Here is a 20,776-nt window from a genome sequence, read left to right as displayed (position 1 = left end):
CGACCCCACCCTCCTCGGCCCCTGTGGTGCTTCCTCCTCGGACACGGGGATTTTTTGCCATGTTTGAATTCTGGGGGGGCTTGTGTGGTGACCACCTATTTATACACTGGGACATAATTCAATCTAGGAACTACAAGTTGGGGCTATTGTTCCCACACGGACATGTTATGGTTCCCTATATATATTGTGTGCCCTCCTGGCTCTTCCTCTTGTCGTCCCGGGCTGCGACCCGACAACATGTCCTTTGCAGCTCTCTATTAAAGACAACTTTGCACCTTCGATGCACCGCCTCTGACTCCCTATCTCTCGGCACTACAGTACTAACATAGCGAGACATTCCGACACCGGACAAATTGTGCGGGTAGATTAGTAAACCTGGTGTTTACCCTTCAGGCTTCGCGTCGAGATCTTCGGGGAAGTTGAACGTTATGCAACCATTCAAAAAAGAGAACGTAGCGAAAAATACTAACAACAAATTGTGTCAGGTGCGCGTGACCTGCTCCGCTGCGCGTGCATCATTTCCAAAGTGCTTCCACAGCAGTGACACACATCTTCTTCTTCTTCTTTTCTTTAATGGCGAATCGCTTCCACTTGGAGCATATATCGCCACCTACTGTTTAGTTACTAAATGTTCATACTAAATCCTTGTCCTCAGACCAGTGCTTTTGAGGAATTTGAAGATCAGCTTGTTTGCTTCATTTCTTGATTTACTTTCAAATATTGCCTTGAAATCCATGTCCTTGATGTTGAGTTGTTCCAGTGCAGTTTTCAGAATGAATCTTTGTCTGTTATAGTCCGGGCAGCTAAAAAATACATGATGTATTGTCTCTGGTTGTTGGCAACCATCACAATTGCCATTTGGATGTTTTCCAATCAGATGCAGTGATGAGTTTAGTCCAGAGTGTCCCAATTTTATCCTGCTGTTGATGCTCTGCTCTCTTCTACTACTACCCCACGTGCTTCCTGTTCCTACTTCCCTTTGTATCTGATATAAATGTCTTCCTTTGGTGTTACTGTCCCATAGTTTTTGCCATTGTTGCTTGATAACCACTTTAGTAAAAGATTTGACTTCTGCTCTACTGATGGGTACACTAATATCAATCTGGTTTGCTTTCAAACCACATTTTGCCAGTTGATCCACTACTTCATTCCCTCTAATGCCCACATGCGCTGGAACCCACACAAATTGAACAACAATTCCCAGATGAACTAACCTAAACATGCTTTGTAAAATTTCATGTAAAATATCCTGACGACATTCTGAAGAGAAGTTGTTTATACTCTCCAGAGCTGCTCTGGAGTCAGAGCAAATGACCACTCGCATTGGCTGTATTTCCTCTACCCACTGAAGTGCTAGAGAGATAGCCATCATCTCTACTGTATATACTGCAATGTGATCACTTGTACGCTTTCCCACTTTGACTTTTAACTCAGGAACATAAAATGCACAACTCGTTAAACCATTTTCTGGATTTTTGGATCCATCAGTAAATATTTTTATAAAGTGCCCATATTGTTCATGTAGAACAGTGTTCACATAAGCCTGTACATTGAATTTGTTTTTCATTGAATGTACCCGTTTCAATAGTGATAAATCTACTATAGGTTGAGGTAGCAACCATGGTGGAACAGCTGATAACGCAACAAGTCCTCCAACTAATACGACCAAATAGGTCGATTGTTTTCCTCGTTTTCCGACCCATTAATACGACCCAGAGCAGCGTTTTCAATCAACGGGTGCGTCAGCCTGTATACCTTTAAGACCCACGGGCGCGTTTTAAATCAACGGGAGGCGGCGTAATGACGTACAACGTCCTCGACAACTTCAGTTAACAACCATCGTTTTTCAGACACGTACACTCTTCAAAAATCACGGCTGTCTGTCGTAGAACAAAACGTGATCCGTCTCTTAAATTTGTGTCGACCACAGACCTTATTTCGAGCTATTTTCCCAAATCCTATGGAGAAATCTCATTGGTTCTGACGCGAGGGAACCGGAAGTGGTCAAATGCTAACTTACCGGGGTTTTGGACTCGTCACTGCATCAGACAACATCCATTTATTTCCCAGACAAGCTAATAAACGTGAGTAGTCAGATATCAAAAGTATATTCATTTTGGGATATGTATTATGTTGTTTTATTTTGTCGTCTAGTACAGTGACTAAGATTACTATGTTTACCTAGGAATAATGATAGCAAAGCTAAATTAGCCAAAAGTAGAATCAGCTAACGTTAACGTGAGCATGGAAGTTATGTGATCCATCGGTTCATGCGGTTGATCCAAATGTTATCAAACGTCACATTCTTTAAAACTATATTAAATACTATTTATCTATTAAGTGAAGAGTGACCAGGGGTGTAATACTGCCGGAACACCGCTCCGGCACCTAAAACGGGGATGGTTGTTAGCATCTGGTGCTAGCTAGCTATGATAACGGATAGGCTAAGAGGCTAATGTACCTAATGTAATGTTTACACAGTTAACTTTAGTCTAAGTTATCTCAGTGGGTCTGAAACAGTTTGGTCACCATATATGGAAATACATATTTCCAAGGCACACTTTTATATTATTGTAATGTTCCACAATAGGAGTCGGAAATTCAAGTTCTTAGGTTCAATAGCTCCTTTGGTAGTATACAAATACAGGTTCATAGGTCACAGGTTGCAGGTCGCAGGTTCAACGTCACACAGCACCCTAAAAAAAATCGAATGAATCTAAAACATCGATGAAATCATTACAATTCATACTATTGGACATACAACAAATGCATAAAAAAACAAAACAGTAAATAGTTAAATATGCACAAAGATACATTTAAAAAAAGTATTATTCTTATCATTTTTTTTATTATTGAAATGTATACAGTTAAGTTTCATATGGGTGTTGACAGATGTATCCATAGATTTAGTTAATTTTGCCCTCAAGTGCACAAGATTGATGCATTTAACTTCACGGGGGCCTCCGGACCCCCCTAGAGGACATGAGGTCCACCCCCACTTAAAACATATTCACATGGATAGGATACTAAATACATGTGCACACTTTTTATATAGTAACCTTTGTACCTCAGCAGGAGGGAGTTAGTTTATAAAGGTCCTTCACTGATCACTTAACTATCACGCAGCTGTGTGCAGCATTTACTGTAAGAATCACACATTTATTCAATAATGCAGACTTAATAAATGACCATTCTTTGTTGATTCTGGCTGGAGTGTTAATTGACAGTAGTTACATAAGCTTCAAAACAAGCCACAACTGCGTGTGCACACGTGCAGAACTTATAGAATTAGCAATACACCCCTGCTAATGATGATTTTAGTATTATTTTCTGTGATGATGGAGCATCAACTTTTGGATCAACCAGATATTGACAGATTAGGGTTGTTCATAACAGTCACTTTAAACATGTGACTGACTCTGTATAACATTGTTTTCCTTACTCTTGTGATTTTTGTTCATCCTATCTAAAAGATAAAAAAACATGAGTTCATTGTTTTAACAAGATTTTTCACGATATAATAAAATACATGAATCCTGTAAACATTTGTAGTATAGTATTCTTATTTTTGGTATTCCCTGACATTATCTGTGTTTCTGTTACAGACGCCTACTCAAAAAGTGTGCCAGACATGCAGGCAAAGCATAGGAGTAGCAAGTAAAAAATGCAAACAATGTGGTGCCATCCAACCCTACAAAGAGAAACTCTCCAAGCAAAAAGAAAAGGTTGCACAGGAGTGGAAGGCCACGCAAAAGAAAAACCACAGTGTCAACAAAGTGTATGACTCGACACATTTACTGGTAAGCTTTTTTCTCTTGCAGATGTCAGTTATCATAAAAAAGTGTGTAAATAATCCCTGATCTTAATCTTTTTATACAAATTGTTAAATTACTGAATTGATTTATACTTTCCAACTGTCGCCCTCATTTACTTTTTAAAAATAATCCTAATTTCTTAAGTAAGTTTATGTGAGAAGTACAGACTAGTGCACGATTACTGCACTTCATGTAATGTGTTAAGCAAAATTGTTGTCACCGTTGTATTTAAAGCTGTAAAGGCATAACACATTTTTTCGAACTGATGTTAGATAGTGTTTGTACTTGCAAGCACCCAGTTTTAGTAAAACATTATTTCTTAACCAGAAGTAACATAGTTCAGGCCAGTGGTAATTCCTAGAATCAGAGCTTCAATGTACATGTTTTTCTAATTATATCTTACAAAAAAACCTGCATTTTGGTGTTTTATATTTTATTTTGGAACTTCATAGTATAGAAAACACATAATTATGTGACTATGGTTTCCAAAAGTAAAATAAATGAAATATCATATACATTTTTGAATAAATGGTAAAACCAAGAATGTCAGTGAATCAAAACCAGCCCATATTAATATAGTGCTTGAAAGACAATCAAGACCTGGAAAGAGTTAGTATTAATAAAGAGGCCCTTAAAAGCACTTTCATTAAGCTTACCAGAGTCTCTGACTTTGAGCCGTGTTCGAACAGTCCTTTAAAAATTCCCCTGTAACACCAGCTTTACATCTGAAGTGCTGTTAATGCGGAACTTTGAACCTGAAATGATATAGGTTATAGCTTGCTGACATGTTTCAAAGCTAAATGTAGCTTATTCAGATATCTGAATGTGAGAATTAAATGGACAAATATTAGGCATGCCAGAAACTGACCATGATCAAAATCGGACAGCCCTGGCGAATATTAATTGATTATTCGCCGCCGAATTGAAACTAAGCCAGGAAAAAAAATAAATACATAAATAATAATAAAAATATATATAAATAAAATCGAATTTTAAAAATAATTTTCGATTATGGAGACTGTAACGAATATTCGAAAAATAGAATAATCGCTGGCATCCCTAACCCATATAAAAATAACTATGCCCATGTAAAAAAAACTCAAAGTGAACCCGAGCTTGATAAACTTCTTTTTTTTTTTACAGTTCTTTTTTAGGGGCTCCCCTAAAAGGGGTCTAAAATCACACCTGGTTAATTGTGGGGTGCCTTCCTCAATGTGCACACGTATCACATCAGTGCATTTTTCACTTAGGCAAAATAAATGGAGTTATAATGGCTTTAGGTGTGTGAAAATGTTTAGAACTGTTGTGTACATAATATTTCTTGTTTTTTTGTGTCCATTGTGTTCCAGCTCCACAAATGGAAAATGTTAGATCGGCGTCCCATCCTCCTTCTTGCCAAGAGAGGCACAAATGGTTTTTGCCGATTGCATCTGTCCATGGCAAATCGAGACAGAAGATGGTAACAATGCACTTGTTACCATAAAGAGGATTTACGAAAGCCTTATTAATGGTAAAGTATACAAATCTGCATGCTATATTTCAGCAATTTATCTGTTAACATTTTTTGTAAATTAGTTGCTCAGTTATCTGGTTTTAAATGTAAAAAAATGTGAATCACTGTTTACCAAGTAGTACAAATATGTCGTTATGTCTTGTTTTGTCAGTTAAAGGGCCCATGTCATGCTTTTCTGGTTATTACCCGTCCCCTTCTGTGTTATGAAGCTTTTCCTGCATGTAAACGGTCTGCAGAGTCACAAACCCTCAAAGTACACCCTGTAGCGAGTAAAACTCTAACACAGAAAATACCTGTCTATGCTGCTCTTTTTCAAAAAAAAATCTTCCTGAGTATAGTGACGTAACGGGCATAGTGACGTACCGGCTCACACACACTCACTCAGCCTTATCTTTTCTCAGCCGAGGCTCCGTGGATCTCCTCACGCACACACGCACTCACACTCACAGCCTGGATGTGAGTGTGTGTGTGTGTGTGTGTGCGCTCAGGCTGAGTTCCTCGCTGTCTCGCAGACCCCACACAGCAACCAGGAAACAACACCAGTAATCCAGCTCACACTGTCTGCTCCTCGAGCCTCAAAGGGCGGAGCAGCGAGCCCCCCAACGTCCCGCCAACACGGCACCCAGACCCCACGCAGCATTCTCATCTGTTTGTCCTTACTGGTGTCATTTCCTGGTTGCTAACAAACGCCATTGTAACACAGAATCACTGATGTTCCGCTGTTTCATTTTTAGCTGTAATTACTCAGATTATAAATGTATATGGCGGATTATACTTGGTCATTTACTCACCATGCGTCTACTTTTTTTTCTTCTCAATAGTGACTTTGGCAGTTGAACCTGAGGGCCCTTGTACCACACAGGCAGAAATGGCCGCAGACCCAGGATCAGACTTGTCTGTACCTCTTACCACCGAGACTGACACTGAGTTCACTCTCTTCCTCACTCCTGTGTCCTCCGGCCTGACTCCTGCTCTCTCCTCCGGGCTGACTCCTGCTCTCTCCTCCGGCCTGACTCCTGCTCTCTCCTCCGGGCTGACTCCTGCTCTCTCCTCCGGGCTGACTCCTGCTCTCTCCTCCGGGCTGACTCCTGCTCTCTCCTCCGGCCTGACTCCTGCTCTCTCCTCCGGGCTGACTCCTGCTCTCTCCTCCGGGCTGACTCCTGCTCTCTCCTCCGGCCTGACTCCTGCTCTCTCCTCCGGGCTGACTCCTGCTCTCTCCTCCGGGCTGACTCCTGCTCTCTCCTCCGGGCTGACTCCTGCTCTCTCCTCCGGCCTGACTCTTGCTCTCTCCTCCGGCCTGACTCCTGCTCTCTCCTCCGGCCTGACTCCTGCTCTCTCCTCCGGGCTGACTCCTGCTCTCTCCTCCGGGCTGACTCCTGCTCTCTCCTCCGGGCTGACTCCTGCTCTCTCCTCAGTGTCTTCCTCACAGAAAAGAAGACCAACGAGGAATAAAGTGGCAATTAATGGTATGTGCGGGTTAATTAGTAATTATCTTATTTACATCGACTGAAACTGTGTTTGATTTTGCACATTGAATTAGTTAAAGAGAGAGAAAACAATCATCGGTACAATTAGAATACACCACCTTTTGTTTTGTTTAAGACTTTGCAGTATCGAAAGTCTCAGTGCCATTTTGAACAGTTTAATTGAGCACAATGTGATGTTAGGCAATGTTTAGGAGGTTATTGCTGAACTTCAACTTATTACCATCTTTTAATTCCTTGCAGAATGTCCCATTCATCAAGGGTCAGACACTTTCCCCTACAAAAAACTACTGAGGGAACGAATCAGGGAGGTTTGTTTAGAAAATATTTTTAAATAAATAAACAATGACAATAATGTTTCCGTGGAACCAAGTCTTATCTTATTGGATTTTCGTATACTTTGTTTAAAAGGAGTGTTTCAGTCTTAAGCATGACTGCTAATGTAAATATTGAAATTACAGTAACAATAATTTATTATTAATTTAAGGTTGAGGTACTTGTGTAATGCTTCATGTCGCATTAATGCATCATGTCCAGCCATTTATTTGTATATTACATTTTTTCTTGTAATCCTTTGTAGTTGAATTCCTATTCTTGGCAGTACAAATATTTTTTTAAATAATAATAGTATTCCAAAATATTAAACTGATGGGGAAAATGCTATTGACTATGTTACAGTCCTTCATATGTTTGAGTTAATCGTACCTACTATTATTTCAAATTATCATTTGATTTCACTGGACTTTTTGTATTTACATGTATGACATTTGAAAAAAATGAAGTTTACCTCAAATCTGTGTTTCTTTACTCAGGGCCATACCGAGGTGTTGGTGCAGTGGCAGTCTTGCTCTGGATGGTATGTATCTAATCTGAAGTTTCCTTCAGTGTAGCTGATGGGTCTGGCAGAACAGGGGCCACAAAGTAGTCTTACCAACCAACTTCATCAACCCTGAGATCACTAACTTAAACATTTTGGGTTCCTCAGCAGTAAATTGAATTTAGTTGATCACATGGGGGTGGGGAGCCATGTCATCAATGGCTCTATCAGACGTTTGCGCCATAAAGTAAGACATCCAAGTTCTCTGCCCTTCGTCATTCAGACATCGCGCCCTAGAAACGTTGTCTGATTGTAACACATAAGCAGGGAAGTAGCCTACATTGAAATAGAAATTAAAATATACAATAGAGTTTATCATTGATCAATATCACTAAAGGTTAAATGATTGATATGTGAGGCTGGATGGTATTTGATCTCTTTTGTAATTACTGACTTGTTACATTTGTTCTTAACAATTATACTATAAGTATAGTTAGTAGTAATAAGTAGTATTATTTCTGTGTGCAGTCTTGCAGGCAGTTGTCTAAGTTTAGTGCTGTATGTTTGGGCATTGATAAGACAGCAAATTCAAAGAATTGGTCAAATGAAACATTGACTTTGAAATAAAAAATGTACCTTGTATTATATATGATGTACGTGTTATATATAAATATATACATTATACTGCACTTTCATCATGATATTTTTGAGTGACTTAGTATATCTTCTCATTTGAAATAGCATTGTCAACATACTGTAGAACTACATATTCCAAAAAGTAATACTTTTTGCTGTGTCAGTATTGTCATACTGATATTCTGTACAAACTGTGAAGTCCATTGAGACAAATGTAACATTTGTGATATTGGGCTATATAAATAAACATTGATTGATTGATTGACTGTTTCTGTTTTACAGTGGGGCGAAGTGGAAAAATTCCTGGGAGCCAAAGGAAAACTTTTCCAGTTAAATATGGCTGACTTTTTTTTCTATTTTGGAGTAATAAAATACATATAAAAAAAACATCTATGTAAGTGTTGTGCCTATTTGTGTTCTTATGTTATCAGTGAGCTGAAGCCAAGACAAATACAAATATGTTTTAAGTGTATCCATACAAACTCATTCTCTAAAACTGTCATGATTGGTCTGTTGTGAATGACACCCATGAGGAAAAAGGTCCTATACATTATATCACATCGGCAGGGCTGTGATGTGATGAGGCCCTCGCGAGCGTCGACGGGGGGGTGGTGTGTAAACCCTGGACACACCAAGCCGATTACAGCTAGTGGAGCCTCGCAGCAGAAACTGTGGCGCGCTCAATTGCGTCGCATTTGCGCATCAGATGAGGCTCCCTCCACAAGATGAGGGCGAGAGGCAGACGCAGTCTGTGTGATCGGCGTGTATGGAGGGGCGGGCCTGCACATCGGCATATCACAGACTGGTGCATACATTGTACAGGCGGCAATTTGAAATGGAACGCAGCCCACACACGGCAGACAAACCCAAACACTTTTGGAACACGCCACCTCCAGACACATTAACATGCACTCCCCTAACTTTCCCCTAATCTGACATTGTATTTAATTCCATAACATATAAATATACTGTTCACCCATGTGAAACACACACACTGAAACCAAAATAATTTACAAACATGTGAAAATCTTTCATATGCGATGGAAACTTCTGAAGCAATGGAAACAGGAGTCAGAGAGACACGAGGAGAGCAGGAACTTTGATGGCAAACTGATGGTTTATTCACAAGACATGTTGTGTGCCACGAATTGACACAAAAGATGCCAAACCAATTCTGAAGATCTCTACCCCAGACCCATATTTAGCTAGTTCTGAGAGAAGAATCAACATTGTGCATAACAAGATAAAACCAACACCTCTATCAGCTGACGCCAATAGGCAGGAACAGGGAGACAAAACACTGAGAGCACAGTAGCCAAGGCTACAGGTGCCTGTGCTCAGTCAGGACAAGACCTGGGGGGTATACCACGAAACTGGTTCAACCTAACCTGGATATGTTTGAGTTAGCCGGTTGGCCTAATCCAAAACATACGCCCTCTCGCTAAACGGCACTACGACACGGGTTATCAAGTGGATCGCTCAAGCCAGCCGTGTCCTATCTAGTTAGGAGCGTTCACATAAAAGGGGTAGTATTTGGAGCATTCGACCAATCACAAACATGGAGAAGCGTACTGACAGCGCAGCGCGTATACTTCCTGAATGAAAAGTCAACTATATAATTAGACAAATATGAAGACTTTAAACATCCATGACTCAAACACTTTATCCAGGATAAAAGCCACATAGCTGCACCTGCAAGGTGAACACAGCTGGTAAAAGAAAAAGTGTTTGAATGCGTACATTAACAGGTTTATGATATGCCCCGTCTAAGACACGATCTGACTTTAATTACATTTGACTCGAGTGTTTCGTAATGTGTTGCTTAAAATAATACTTCTGCATCCAGTATGTGACACTGTAAGTGTTGCACGGCCAGATACGGCTCAGCTGACTCAGATAAGGAGATATATGATACATTATGATGTGATGCCGCGGACTGTACTGTGACTTTGATCCAGTTACTTATGTTGAGGCAGATATTTAATTAAGCTTTCTTAACGCTAATGTTATAATAGTCAGATTGCTCTGAAGATGGGAGGTGATATTCTATTAATGTTCACATTCACACGTGAACACGTTTGGTTCTATGCAAACTCAGTAATATCCATTGTGATACAGTTATAAGGCCTTCACAAGAGACTGTCAGTGGAGATTAAAGGGGATCAGGAGCTCACGTCTTCTCAGAGTCCTTGGTATCTGGCTTGATGATTGTCTCACATTTCTAAACTTCATGTCAATAACCTGCTTAAAAAGCTGAGGGTTAGGCTAGGTTTCTTCTACAGGAACAAGTCCTGTTTCTCTGCTTGAGGCCAGGAAAAGGCTAGTCACTGTGACCTTTTGACCTGTGCTGGACTATGGTGATTTGATCTATATGAATGCACCTGCCAATTGCCTGGTCAAGTTAGATGCTGCGTATCACAGTGCACTGAGATTTGTGACAAACTGTAAAGCATTAACCCATCACTGTACCCTGTATGCAAGGGCTGGTTTGCTTTCACTAACTGTATGGAGGCTCAGTCACTGGTACATTTTTATATACAAAGCCATGTTAGGGAAACTTCCATCTTATATCTGCTCCCTGATCTCACGGAAAATTGTAAGTGGCTACTGCCTGAGATCGAATGCTGTGGTTTTATTAAATGTGCCAACTGCTAGGACTGTCTTAGGGAAGACAGCTTTTAGATGCGCAGCTCCTCTGTCTTGGAATAGTCTGCAAATTAAATGGAAACTGAGCAATCTGGTGCCACTAAATGTTTTTAAAGCTCGGTTGGATGCTACTCAATCGGAAGCTATTGGTACCTGTTTATGTGGATAGTTATGTAAATGGTGCTGTATGATGTCCTTTTGTTGTTCTGTTTATGTTTTTATGTTTCGTGTGGAACCTACTTGAGCAGGTCTCCCTTGAAAAAGAAATCAATGATCTCAATGGGATACACCTGTATAAATAAAGGTTTGAAATTAAATGAAATGAGAGTCATCATCATCATGTTCTCTCTGCTGCTGCTGCTGCTGCTGGCAGCTGGAAGTGAGTCAACACTTATTATACTGCTGTTTAACAGGATAATCTGTCATATAACTTTTTTTTGTATTTGTACAGGTGTGAAGTGTGAACAGTTGACACAGCCAGCTTCTGTGACTGTGCAGCCAGGTCAACGTCTGACCATCACCTGTCAGGTCTCTTATTCTGTTAGTTAATAATAATAATAAAATTCAATAACATGCTTTAACCACTAGGTGCCCGTTTATCAGCTGTGCGCCGTTATGGTGTAAATACTGCCTATCTACCAATTGGATCCAATATAAAAGTCAGCCGAATTACTGTTGATATTGCAAGGAGACATATTGTGTGAAAATAAATCTAAGATGTTGTTAAATGGCTGATATATTTGTGATCCACGTCACGTTTTCAGTTTTGGCGGCAGTTCTTCCTGTTTGTATAGAAGTCTTCTCATCAGGGCTCTATAGATAGATAACTACGGCAGATATGTAATATGTAATGCAGCCGAACCATGTATTACAATGCCGTTATGTGATTAGCTCCAAAGAGAAAAGCAAGCAAACTCGGAATAAAGTATTATTTTTTTTTTTTTAAATGTTTTCGGATTTCACATCGCATAAACACCATTTCCCAACGTGCATTGCGGCTAAACCATGAATCACCGAGCTGAGGATCTTGGTTATGGCTAGAAAGGATCCGTCTTGTGTAAAACTCTCGCGAGAGTTCGGCTGAATGTCACGTGGCTGAATGTTTACGTTTGGCAGGCAGCCTTTCAGTTAGGATCGTTAACATCAGTTGGCCACAGCAAATGATGGTGAGAAGCTAAACTATCTATTAATTATGTCAATGACAGGGAGTGTGATCGTTGAAAAGCGGTCTTGCTGGTGTTCAAAGAAGAATGACAACACTGTAGATCACCAACACTATGGTTTATTTTTTATTCACAGGCAAGTCAACGTTGTCGCAGTAAAAGTCCCAAGATAGCTCCTGGTGCAATAAAATGTTCCCTTGCAGTGTTTTACTATTATGTCTGATGTTTCTCTATTAATATTGCTGCTGCATTAATGTGTATGTTGCATCATGTTACTGCTGTAGATGTGTTTCCGAGCCGCTCCGATTACAACGAGAGTTACAACGAGAACGTGACGTCATATTTACAATAGAAGGATCCTTTCTAGCCATAACCGAGGATCTTGCCTACGTCTGTTTCCGGTATTGTTTTTGACGGATGTATTTTGTTATACACACATTCCTTCACATTTAATTTAAAATGTACATTAAAATATTTCATGAGGCTTTCTAAAATGTTTTAAAATATAACTACGGTTCGAGTTGAAGAGTTTATAAATTAACATGAACCGAAGCTGTTGCCTGGTAACGCAATCGTGCAACGTCACGTCCGTTAATTCCACATCCACACACATCGATTTAATAAATGAATATAGCCTTTGTATCTGCTAAAAGAGGTGCCGACCAGCTGGGGCAACAGAAAATTAGCGAAATTGAGTGTGACTATTACAAATGAAATCATTATTATATTAATATTGATAATAATAACAACCGACCGTCGGGGTAGCATTTGCTTGGCATTTCCGGGTATATCTCCACTGGTTGGGCCACGTTAACAATACTGTGTAAATGTCACGTTTGAAGGGACGAAATCGTGACAGCTTCACGTCTCCCATCATGGTAAATCGTCACATGTTCACGTCTTGCCGTGATACCGGGTTGTGCTGACCATGTCCATGCCTTTATGACAACAGTGTACCAATCTTCTGATGGCTACTTCCAGCAGGATAACTCACCGTGTCACAAAGCTCAAATATTCTCCAACTGGTTTCTTGAACATGACAATGAATTTTACTCAAATGTCACAGTCCACAGTCATCAGATCCAAATCCTACAGTGCACCATTGGGATATGGTGAACGAGAGATTTGCGTCATGGATGTGCAGCCGACAAATCTGCAGAAACTGTGATGCGATCAGGTCAATATTGAGTGAAATCTCTGAGGAATGCTTCCAGTACCTTGTTTAATCTATGCCATGAAGACTTAACGCAGTTCTGAAAGCAGATGGGGGTCCAACCCATCCTAGCAAGGTGTACCTAATTAAGTGGCTCGTGAGTGTATTACTTAGCTCAATTTGTATTGTTAGTGTGTGTCTGTAGGAGTAAAGTCTAGACACATTCTTTGGATGTAAGCATTGGCTAATTAAACAGATCATGATTAAATGACATGATGATAATAAGGGTGATCACCAAAACCTTATACCAGGGGTGGGGAACCTCTGGCCCTCGAGGTAACTCGGATCTGAAGGTGACTGATAACTGCTAATGGCATTTACTTGGATACCAGACATAGTAAATGCAAAGCAGGATCATATAAAAAAAAAGGTAATAAACAAGCCATTCAATCGTAATACTCGTTTTAATACGTTGACATGCATACAACACAATAGACTTGTTAAGTCCTGTTCGTTGTCCTGTTTGTTGTCCTTATCACCGTCCTGTTAGTTTTCCTCATCACCGTCCTCATCACCGTCTTGTTCGTTGTCCTCATCACCGTCCTCATCACCGTCTTGTTCGTTGTCCTCATCACCGTTCTGTTCGTCGTCCTCATTACCGTCTTCAATGTCTTCCTCCATCATGAGAAAAGACGAGTCCGAGCCAATACAGCTGTAGGTGCTGGTGACTCTGCTCAGTTTCTGCTCCAGAAGATATTGATGGTGTAAAATACAGCAGTGCAGTCCCCTGTATCCCTCTTCTGTTATATCGCTTGGAGAAACTAAAATAAAAAGACAAAATGACAGTCTATGTAAGGCAACTTTTAATTAGCATTGATGTTGGTTCCATATAAGCAATTTGAATGTTTAACTCCGAGGCTGTATATTAGCTAAAAAGATTTGTGATTCAGAAAAAATGCAATCATTACAGATGCTATTCAGTGATAGACATTTGACACTGGGAGGGGGGCAGTGGCAAATATTATAAATCGGTATTTGTAGAACATACTTTGGTTTCTGATGTCGTCTTTTGTCTGATGAAGGAGGCGGTCCAGTTTGTCCAGTGCCTGCCTCAGATTTTGACAATGCTGGGTCATCTCCTTCACAATGATGACTTTCTCCTCTTCCATACGCCTGACCAGCATAACCTGGTCAAAAAGTCGCCTCTTTGTGCGCAGGTTCACCACTATAATGGAAAAAACGCAAAATATAACAACCACAATGGTAAGGCTAATAAAACAAATAATATCAGTTTGTATTCAATCTTTTTTAATTAAATTGACCAAAACCTTAAAATCTGGTAAAAAAAAATTCAACCTCGCCGCTTGCTGAATTTTTTCAATTCTGTCTATGTTGGCAGAATTACATTCAGTATGTCTTGAGATTCAACATTACTATGCAGTTCAGGGTGGTCAGGAAGGGTTTTACTGTTTCCATAGATATGCCTGTCCCAGTGAGACTAGACTATTAAGACTTGATAGGGCAACATCATACAGACCTTTCAATATAATTATTTTAAAATGATTTGTTGTGATCATGATGATTTGTGACACCTATGTTGATAGCTCTGTGTTACATTGGTGATTGTATTCTAGTACTTCAACTGAATTTATGGAATATCTAGGGCAAACAAAAACAAGTTGTTTCTTACCATCTCCTTGCGCCTCCCAGGGCAGAATGACATCCTCAGACAGACCGCATGCTGCTTCTGTGTCAATTTTCTCTGAACAGGCATCAATGGTGTTGTACTGCAGTATCCTCTCTCTGAGTTTCTTCTTGAGCTCTGTCAGTCTTCTCCGTTTGCGTTGCCTTGTTTGGTTGCTGTCTGTAAAGTAAAACAAAATACAAATAAACTAATATTAATAATACAAACAACAACAACAAGAAACAAATATTGTTTCTAGATAACGTAATAATAAATACCATTTTGTCGATAGAGGTCGTGTTTCTTTCTTCGGAGGGAATAAATAATTTCATCTATTTCTCTCTGGAGCTCCTCTTGGCTACTCTGGGCTCCATGTTTCTCTTGAAAACAGAAACAACAAGGTGTAATCATAAAACATGAAGCCAAATGTTTGGAAATATGGAACCAAATCTATACCACAGTGATCATATAACATACCAGTGGCTGCCCATTGCTTGACCTCCAACACCCACTGCTCCGTGTCCTCCAGGGAGATGTTCAGCTCTTGCTTGAGACTCTCAAGATTGTCCACTTCAGTTTGTGCTCTCTGTGTAGTCTGGTTAGAATGTTTCAAAGGAAAAAGTGAATATGCGTTCCAGTTGGTTGAGAAGGTTGTTTTTTACTGAATTCCTTTATGCACATTAACTGACCAGACAACAACATGAAATGCTAAACACCTTCTCTTCAAGGTTGGCAAGTATCACCTTAGTGTCCCTTTTTTTTCAAGATCAAGCAGGATTAACATTATTATTATTATTATTATTATTATTATTATTATCCAGAAATTCAGATGAATCAACCTATAGTGCTTTATTAAAAACAAACAGAACAGAGACTCTCTTGGCAGAACAGTGTGCCATGGCAGCGCCATCATAATGAAATGATTGCAGAATACATTCAATTCAACAACATGTAGCTAAGGATGGTGTTAAATTACTACAACAACAAACTCGGATAGTCTTAATATACATTTTGAAATGCAGCATGGACATCTGACTTTGACAAATCTCTTTGAGAGTGTCTTGTGGAGATTCTCCACCTTCCTGTGGTTCCATTGCATAGCCAGCACGGTTATCATATCTGCTCTAGCTGTAAACACAAAAACATAAAAATTCATATGAGCTTTACAATGTGGCACTACTTCAAACTATTTGTTTTCCTCTACCAACCTGATTTGGTCATGTATTTTGTTGTCAGAGCTGCCCTTGAGAGGAAGCTGTTAACCTGTTCCACTTCCTCGCCGACAGTATTTCCAGCACCTTCCTGGCTTCTGCCACCCCACTTCACCTGCTCAGAATCATAAACAATGAGATCTAGCTATTTAGTTCAATATTATAATTTCTTGTACTGTACATCTTTAGTTATCATCAGTGTCAGGAGCAATTTCAGAAAGTTAAAATGTTCTGATATTGAATTATGCTTTGAACTACAATGTCACAACTGCAGTTATTTGAAGCTCTATTCATTCATTATTTCTACAGTGCGGATATATTTACTAAAATAAACATAATGGGTTTTGGAAGCCTATCCTTGTGACAGTCTGTTTTGTAACAATTTTGTCAACATTTGTAACTATTACAATTATTCCACAGGCTTGAATAGAATATACTACATGATATTCTTATGTGCACTACAATTTCTAAAACATTTGAATCTAGTGACACAAATGTTTAACTTGCATACTGTACCTCGCATTTGCCTGTGTGGGCCTTGGCGTGCATTACAGAGAGAAAAGGTTTCATCTCTGTAAGTGGTTGGAGCTCAGGCAACTTTGCTGCCATCTTCTCCAAATAAGGCCAGTACCTGTAATGACAAAATCAATTAGCTTTTCCAGTTGCATGATGGCATAATAGTAAAAAGATAAACCAGGTCCTTAAAATTACCAGTACAATCCTTGTAACCAACATCAGCATTTATCCAAATGAATGTTTTTTTTGCTTTACATCTACTGGATGTGCAAGAATTAAATAGATAACACGTTTCCCACAAACACTTCCAATTTTGCAATAGTTATAACTACCTGCAGGCAACATCCATACAAAAGAATGTTGCATTCGCAACTTCAGCCAGCTCCTTCTGCAGGAACATTGGGTAGGCATATATTTCACCACGGTAGTGATTTAGGCCTTGTAGCAAGATGCCATGTCTGCACACAGCTATTTGCAGTCCTTCCTCATCCACCTTGGCCCTGGACTTGTGTGAGGTTTCTCTGCAAGCTGTGAATGTTGCCGGTCCACAAACATCACGACCACTTTTCTGAAATAGACACAATCTGTTACATTTAACCCTGTGCTAAGAAAAATAAATAAAGGGTTAGGGGATTGAATAGATTCTTACAATCGTCATCTGGCTCCTGATTTTGTCGACAAAGGCAGACACTTTACTGTCCTGGGCAATGAACAGTCCATCAAATAGAGACAGTTCATCTGTCCTGCGAAATTCGAGAAAGACATTGTAAGCAACATTATCATACATACATAAGTTTGATTGTGTCCTCTATTTAATGTGGCCAATTTGCTTTTGCCATAACATTTTCATAAATGTGGAAAAGGTCTTTGTGAATTTGATCTGTAATTCTGTGTAAAGTCTTTTGCCACCATTATTTAACATTAGTGAAAAGTTTACTGACTTCTTGTAAAAAGGTAAAAATAAAAGTACATCCTTTATATTGATGGGCATGGAATAGGGCAGAGGAAGGCATAGAAAAAGGTTCCTGGGCAATTTAATACATTTTTCATGAAGCGATTATATCCAAAACTGGTTCTTAGCTCCAACATATCCAACTAACGTCAACCATTTAACATTTTAAAGTTGAGTTAACTTTACAGGCGTCATATATAATAATTTTTATGAATTGGATTTATATAATTATGTGTAATTTCAAACCAACTATTGTTTTCTGATGGTCTACAAACTTTGGAAAAAGAAATTGCAGAGTTGGGGAAAGTTAGACATTTCAGCAAAGACATTCAGCTTAGTCAATAAAACAACAACTAAAATGAGAATATGATTTCACTGACCCTCTGGACTTCTTGAAGCGATAATGCTTTCTATTGCCATCTACAGCAATAGCCAGCATGTCAGGTGTGCATGCTGGGCATTTAAAGGGCTCCACCAGGCATAGATCTTCTTGTCTGTAATCACAGAAGGCAAACTCCCGAAAGACTCTGTGGAAGATATCGCTACAGATTCTGCCTGTCTGGAAAAAAGAATGGTATTCATTTGGTTAATTAAAAGTTTGGTATTCAAAAATCTTGAAAACCACATTTTATTCTTACCCTTCCTGTGGAAAACGATCGATGTTCAAGCATTTTTATAAATACTTGCTGGGATAATGCTGGGCTGGCCAATTTCATTTGCTCGAATGATGTGAACACATCAAAGTTAAAAATAATTTTGCAGCTGTCGGTTGCTGGCCAGTATTTGTATCCCAGCAAGTCACCTATGCTCGGGGACCATTTGGCGGAACAAATTGGGCAGCACACAGAAGGCAGACGAACGTTGTATGGACCTGAGAAAAAATATAAATGTGCAATTTGACAGCTATCTATGCAATGTAGGACAAAAGTATAATAGTAATCCTGTATTTCTGCTTGATCGTCTTCTGGTGGCAACAAACCATTGATAGTCACCAACACGGTCTGCTTTCCTGGGATGATGGTGAAATCTTGGCTTGGACCACAGAAGCAGATTTGGGATGGCGGAGGAATTGGAAGCAGACACACTGCAGCAAAGACAATTTCAGAGATTCATATGCATGTTAGGACATGTTAGGAAATGTAGTCAATACAAATTGAGACATTTTAACTGTTAAAGCAAACTTCCGACATGGTGAAAATGATGCCGCTGTATATGTAGTGCACATTAGGAAACCATGGTAAGGGAATATGTAATACCTTATTTGAACCCACCTTGTTCACAGAGTCCATATTGGCCACTTTCATCCACAACCACTAAGGATGTGGGAGGAATAGGTCTGTAAAACCCATCAAACATGGCTTCCCTGTCATGGAAGACATGTTTACCATGGATAATAGGGTCACATGCCGGACAAAAAAAGGGAGTTCCTGGTGGAACACAGTCCAAGCACCGGACCACAGCATCAGCAGTTTTGCATTGGAGACAGGAACGTGTAGTGACAATCTCTGCAGCCAATTTCAAATTAAGGAGCTCTGGCATTGCAGCTCTGAATTTTTGTTCACGTTTCAACTGTCTTTGGGTCCATGTTGATGCAGTGGGTGTTTCTTCTGATGATGCAGGGACAGTGAGAGAACCCAACAGGTTTCTCAGTGTCTGAAGATGTTGATCTAAAATAACAAAATATAAAACAAATCATGGAATTTAGTTTAATTTAAAAAAGATATTCCATACATGGCTTTTCACTTTACAATGTATCATGAACAAAGCTATTACATACTACAAACAATTACCTACATTTCAAGTTGAAGGATAATTTAAGAATTCATTGTGCATACCAAGACTTGGGACCTGTAGAGGAATCTCATGTGTCTCCTCGACCTCTGGGGACTTCTGAGAGCTGGAAGGTTTAACTGCATAAAACAAAGTACGATGATATGGGAAACATTATTGAGGACCGACCAACGACATTAAAACTTAATGAAACACTAGAACTAGATTATATTTTACAGACCAGATCGATTCTTATTCCAATGTTGGGCTATAATGTTCCCATCCAGGTCCCTCTTCCTCCAGGAAACATTTGATCCTTGCGTTATTTTCTTTGGTATCTTCTGTATCTTCGGTTTCTTTGGTTTCTTTGGTATCTTAATATATAAATATATAAAAGAGATTATATATTTCCCTTAATTGTTGCACACACATCTTTGTAATGTGTGTGTCTGTTATCATTTGAGTAAATGTTATAATACATTTTTGGATAATGTTGTACTTGCCTTATTTGCCAACTCATCTGCGAGGGCATTCCCTATCTCTAGCCATTCATTCAGTTGCTTGGATGACATTTTTAAGTGAGGATAAAAAGGGCAACAACAAACAAAGGATGAACTGACATACAGGGAGGGAGAAAAACAAAACAAAAGACAAGAAAACGAGAGGGGTGAAAGAGAGTAGGAAGAGGAATATGGCTCTGAAAAGAACCGTTGATTTTTTTATGATAATAGGCTACTTCATATAATTGAATTGATAGATGACCTGAAAAAAACCAAACAGATGAACTCAGATTAGCTGTGCTACCATGTAATTTAATTGTTGCTTCATAAATAAGCATTCGCCAAAATAAAACTACAGGCACCAAAATCAATCAAGTCCCAGGTAAATCAGTAATTACAGGGAAATATATTTCTCTTTTTAACTAGATGTGATGCTTTCACAAAACTTAAGTTGAATTAGCGAATGTTTAAAGTAGTAAAACAACTATGACCTGATGATATTCAAGTGTTGAACTTACCCTAACTATCATTAATGCAACATGTTAGGTGACATTTCGAAGAAAGAAAAAGTGTGTGCATTATAAAAAGCGCCATGTAAATGTCAACTATTATTATTATTATTATTAAAGTGCCATTTCCTTTCGCATTGTTTACGTTCATATCATGTCCTGGTCTGGTTAGCTGAATATACATACTTTTGCCATTGTTATGTGTTATGTCACGTGCTACCAAGGGTTTTGTTTTTAGGCAAGATTTTAGCTCCTTTTGTGCGAAGGAGAAAACTCTCCCTACAACTTGTTGTAGACGAACCTTCTTATATTGCAATACATATCCGTTAGCGCATATAAGCTAAGCGCTAAGCGCTAACCTTTACAGCCATGCTATTGCTAACAACATGCATTCGCCTATACTGCCT

At 39.3% G+C, this 20,776-nt stretch overlaps 1 protein-coding gene and 2 long non-coding RNA genes across 4 annotated transcripts; 2 read left to right on the top strand and 1 right to left on the bottom strand.

Annotated features, from left to right (window-relative positions):
• Positions 1 to 1,784: 1,784 nt before the first annotated feature.
• On the top strand, positions 1,785 to 6,381 carry LOC307042430. The gene is made up of 4 exons (XR_013809107.1): positions 1,785 to 2,084; positions 3,606 to 3,800; positions 5,165 to 5,325; positions 6,150 to 6,381. It is a non-coding gene; the product is annotated as an uncharacterized lncRNA (long non-coding RNA).
• A 270-nt stretch (positions 6,382 to 6,651) lies between these two features.
• LOC307042433 lies at positions 6,652 to 8,919 on the top strand. 2 transcript variants are annotated; one of them, XR_013809110.1, is made up of 4 exons: positions 6,652 to 6,794; positions 7,056 to 7,123; positions 7,625 to 7,668; positions 8,548 to 8,919. It is a non-coding gene; the product is annotated as an uncharacterized lncRNA (long non-coding RNA). The 2 variants fall into 2 exon arrangements; XR_013809111.1 differs by having other exon boundaries at positions 7,056 to 7,668.
• Positions 8,920 to 10,644: 1,725 nt separating this feature from the next.
• LOC307042419 (uncharacterized protein) lies at positions 10,645 to 20,297 on the bottom strand. The gene is made up of 17 exons (XM_079686283.1): positions 19,864 to 20,297; positions 19,602 to 19,734; positions 19,426 to 19,500; positions 18,862 to 19,257; positions 18,570 to 18,674; positions 18,229 to 18,461; positions 17,971 to 18,149; positions 17,288 to 17,381; positions 16,971 to 17,206; positions 16,639 to 16,753; positions 16,120 to 16,237; positions 15,948 to 16,039; positions 15,389 to 15,506; positions 15,190 to 15,291; positions 14,918 to 15,091; positions 14,276 to 14,452; positions 10,645 to 14,048 (listed from the first exon to the last, which is right to left on the bottom strand). Exons 1-17 carry the CDS (start codon positions 19,930 to 19,932, stop codon positions 13,774 to 13,776), a joined length of 2,691 nt encoding a protein of 896 aa, XP_079542409.1. The 5' UTR covers positions 19,933 to 20,297; the 3' UTR covers positions 10,645 to 13,773.
• Between the last annotated feature and the right edge of the window lie 479 nt (positions 20,298 to 20,776).

The sequence above is a fragment of the Notothenia rossii genome, assembly GCF_949606895.1.
Source record: "Notothenia rossii genome assembly, chromosome: 6".
NCBI classification, from domain to species: domain Eukaryota; kingdom Metazoa; phylum Chordata; class Actinopteri; order Perciformes; family Nototheniidae; genus Notothenia; species Notothenia rossii.
The sequence above is the reverse complement of the archived record's forward strand: the minus strand, read 5'-3'. Positions and strand labels throughout refer to the sequence as shown.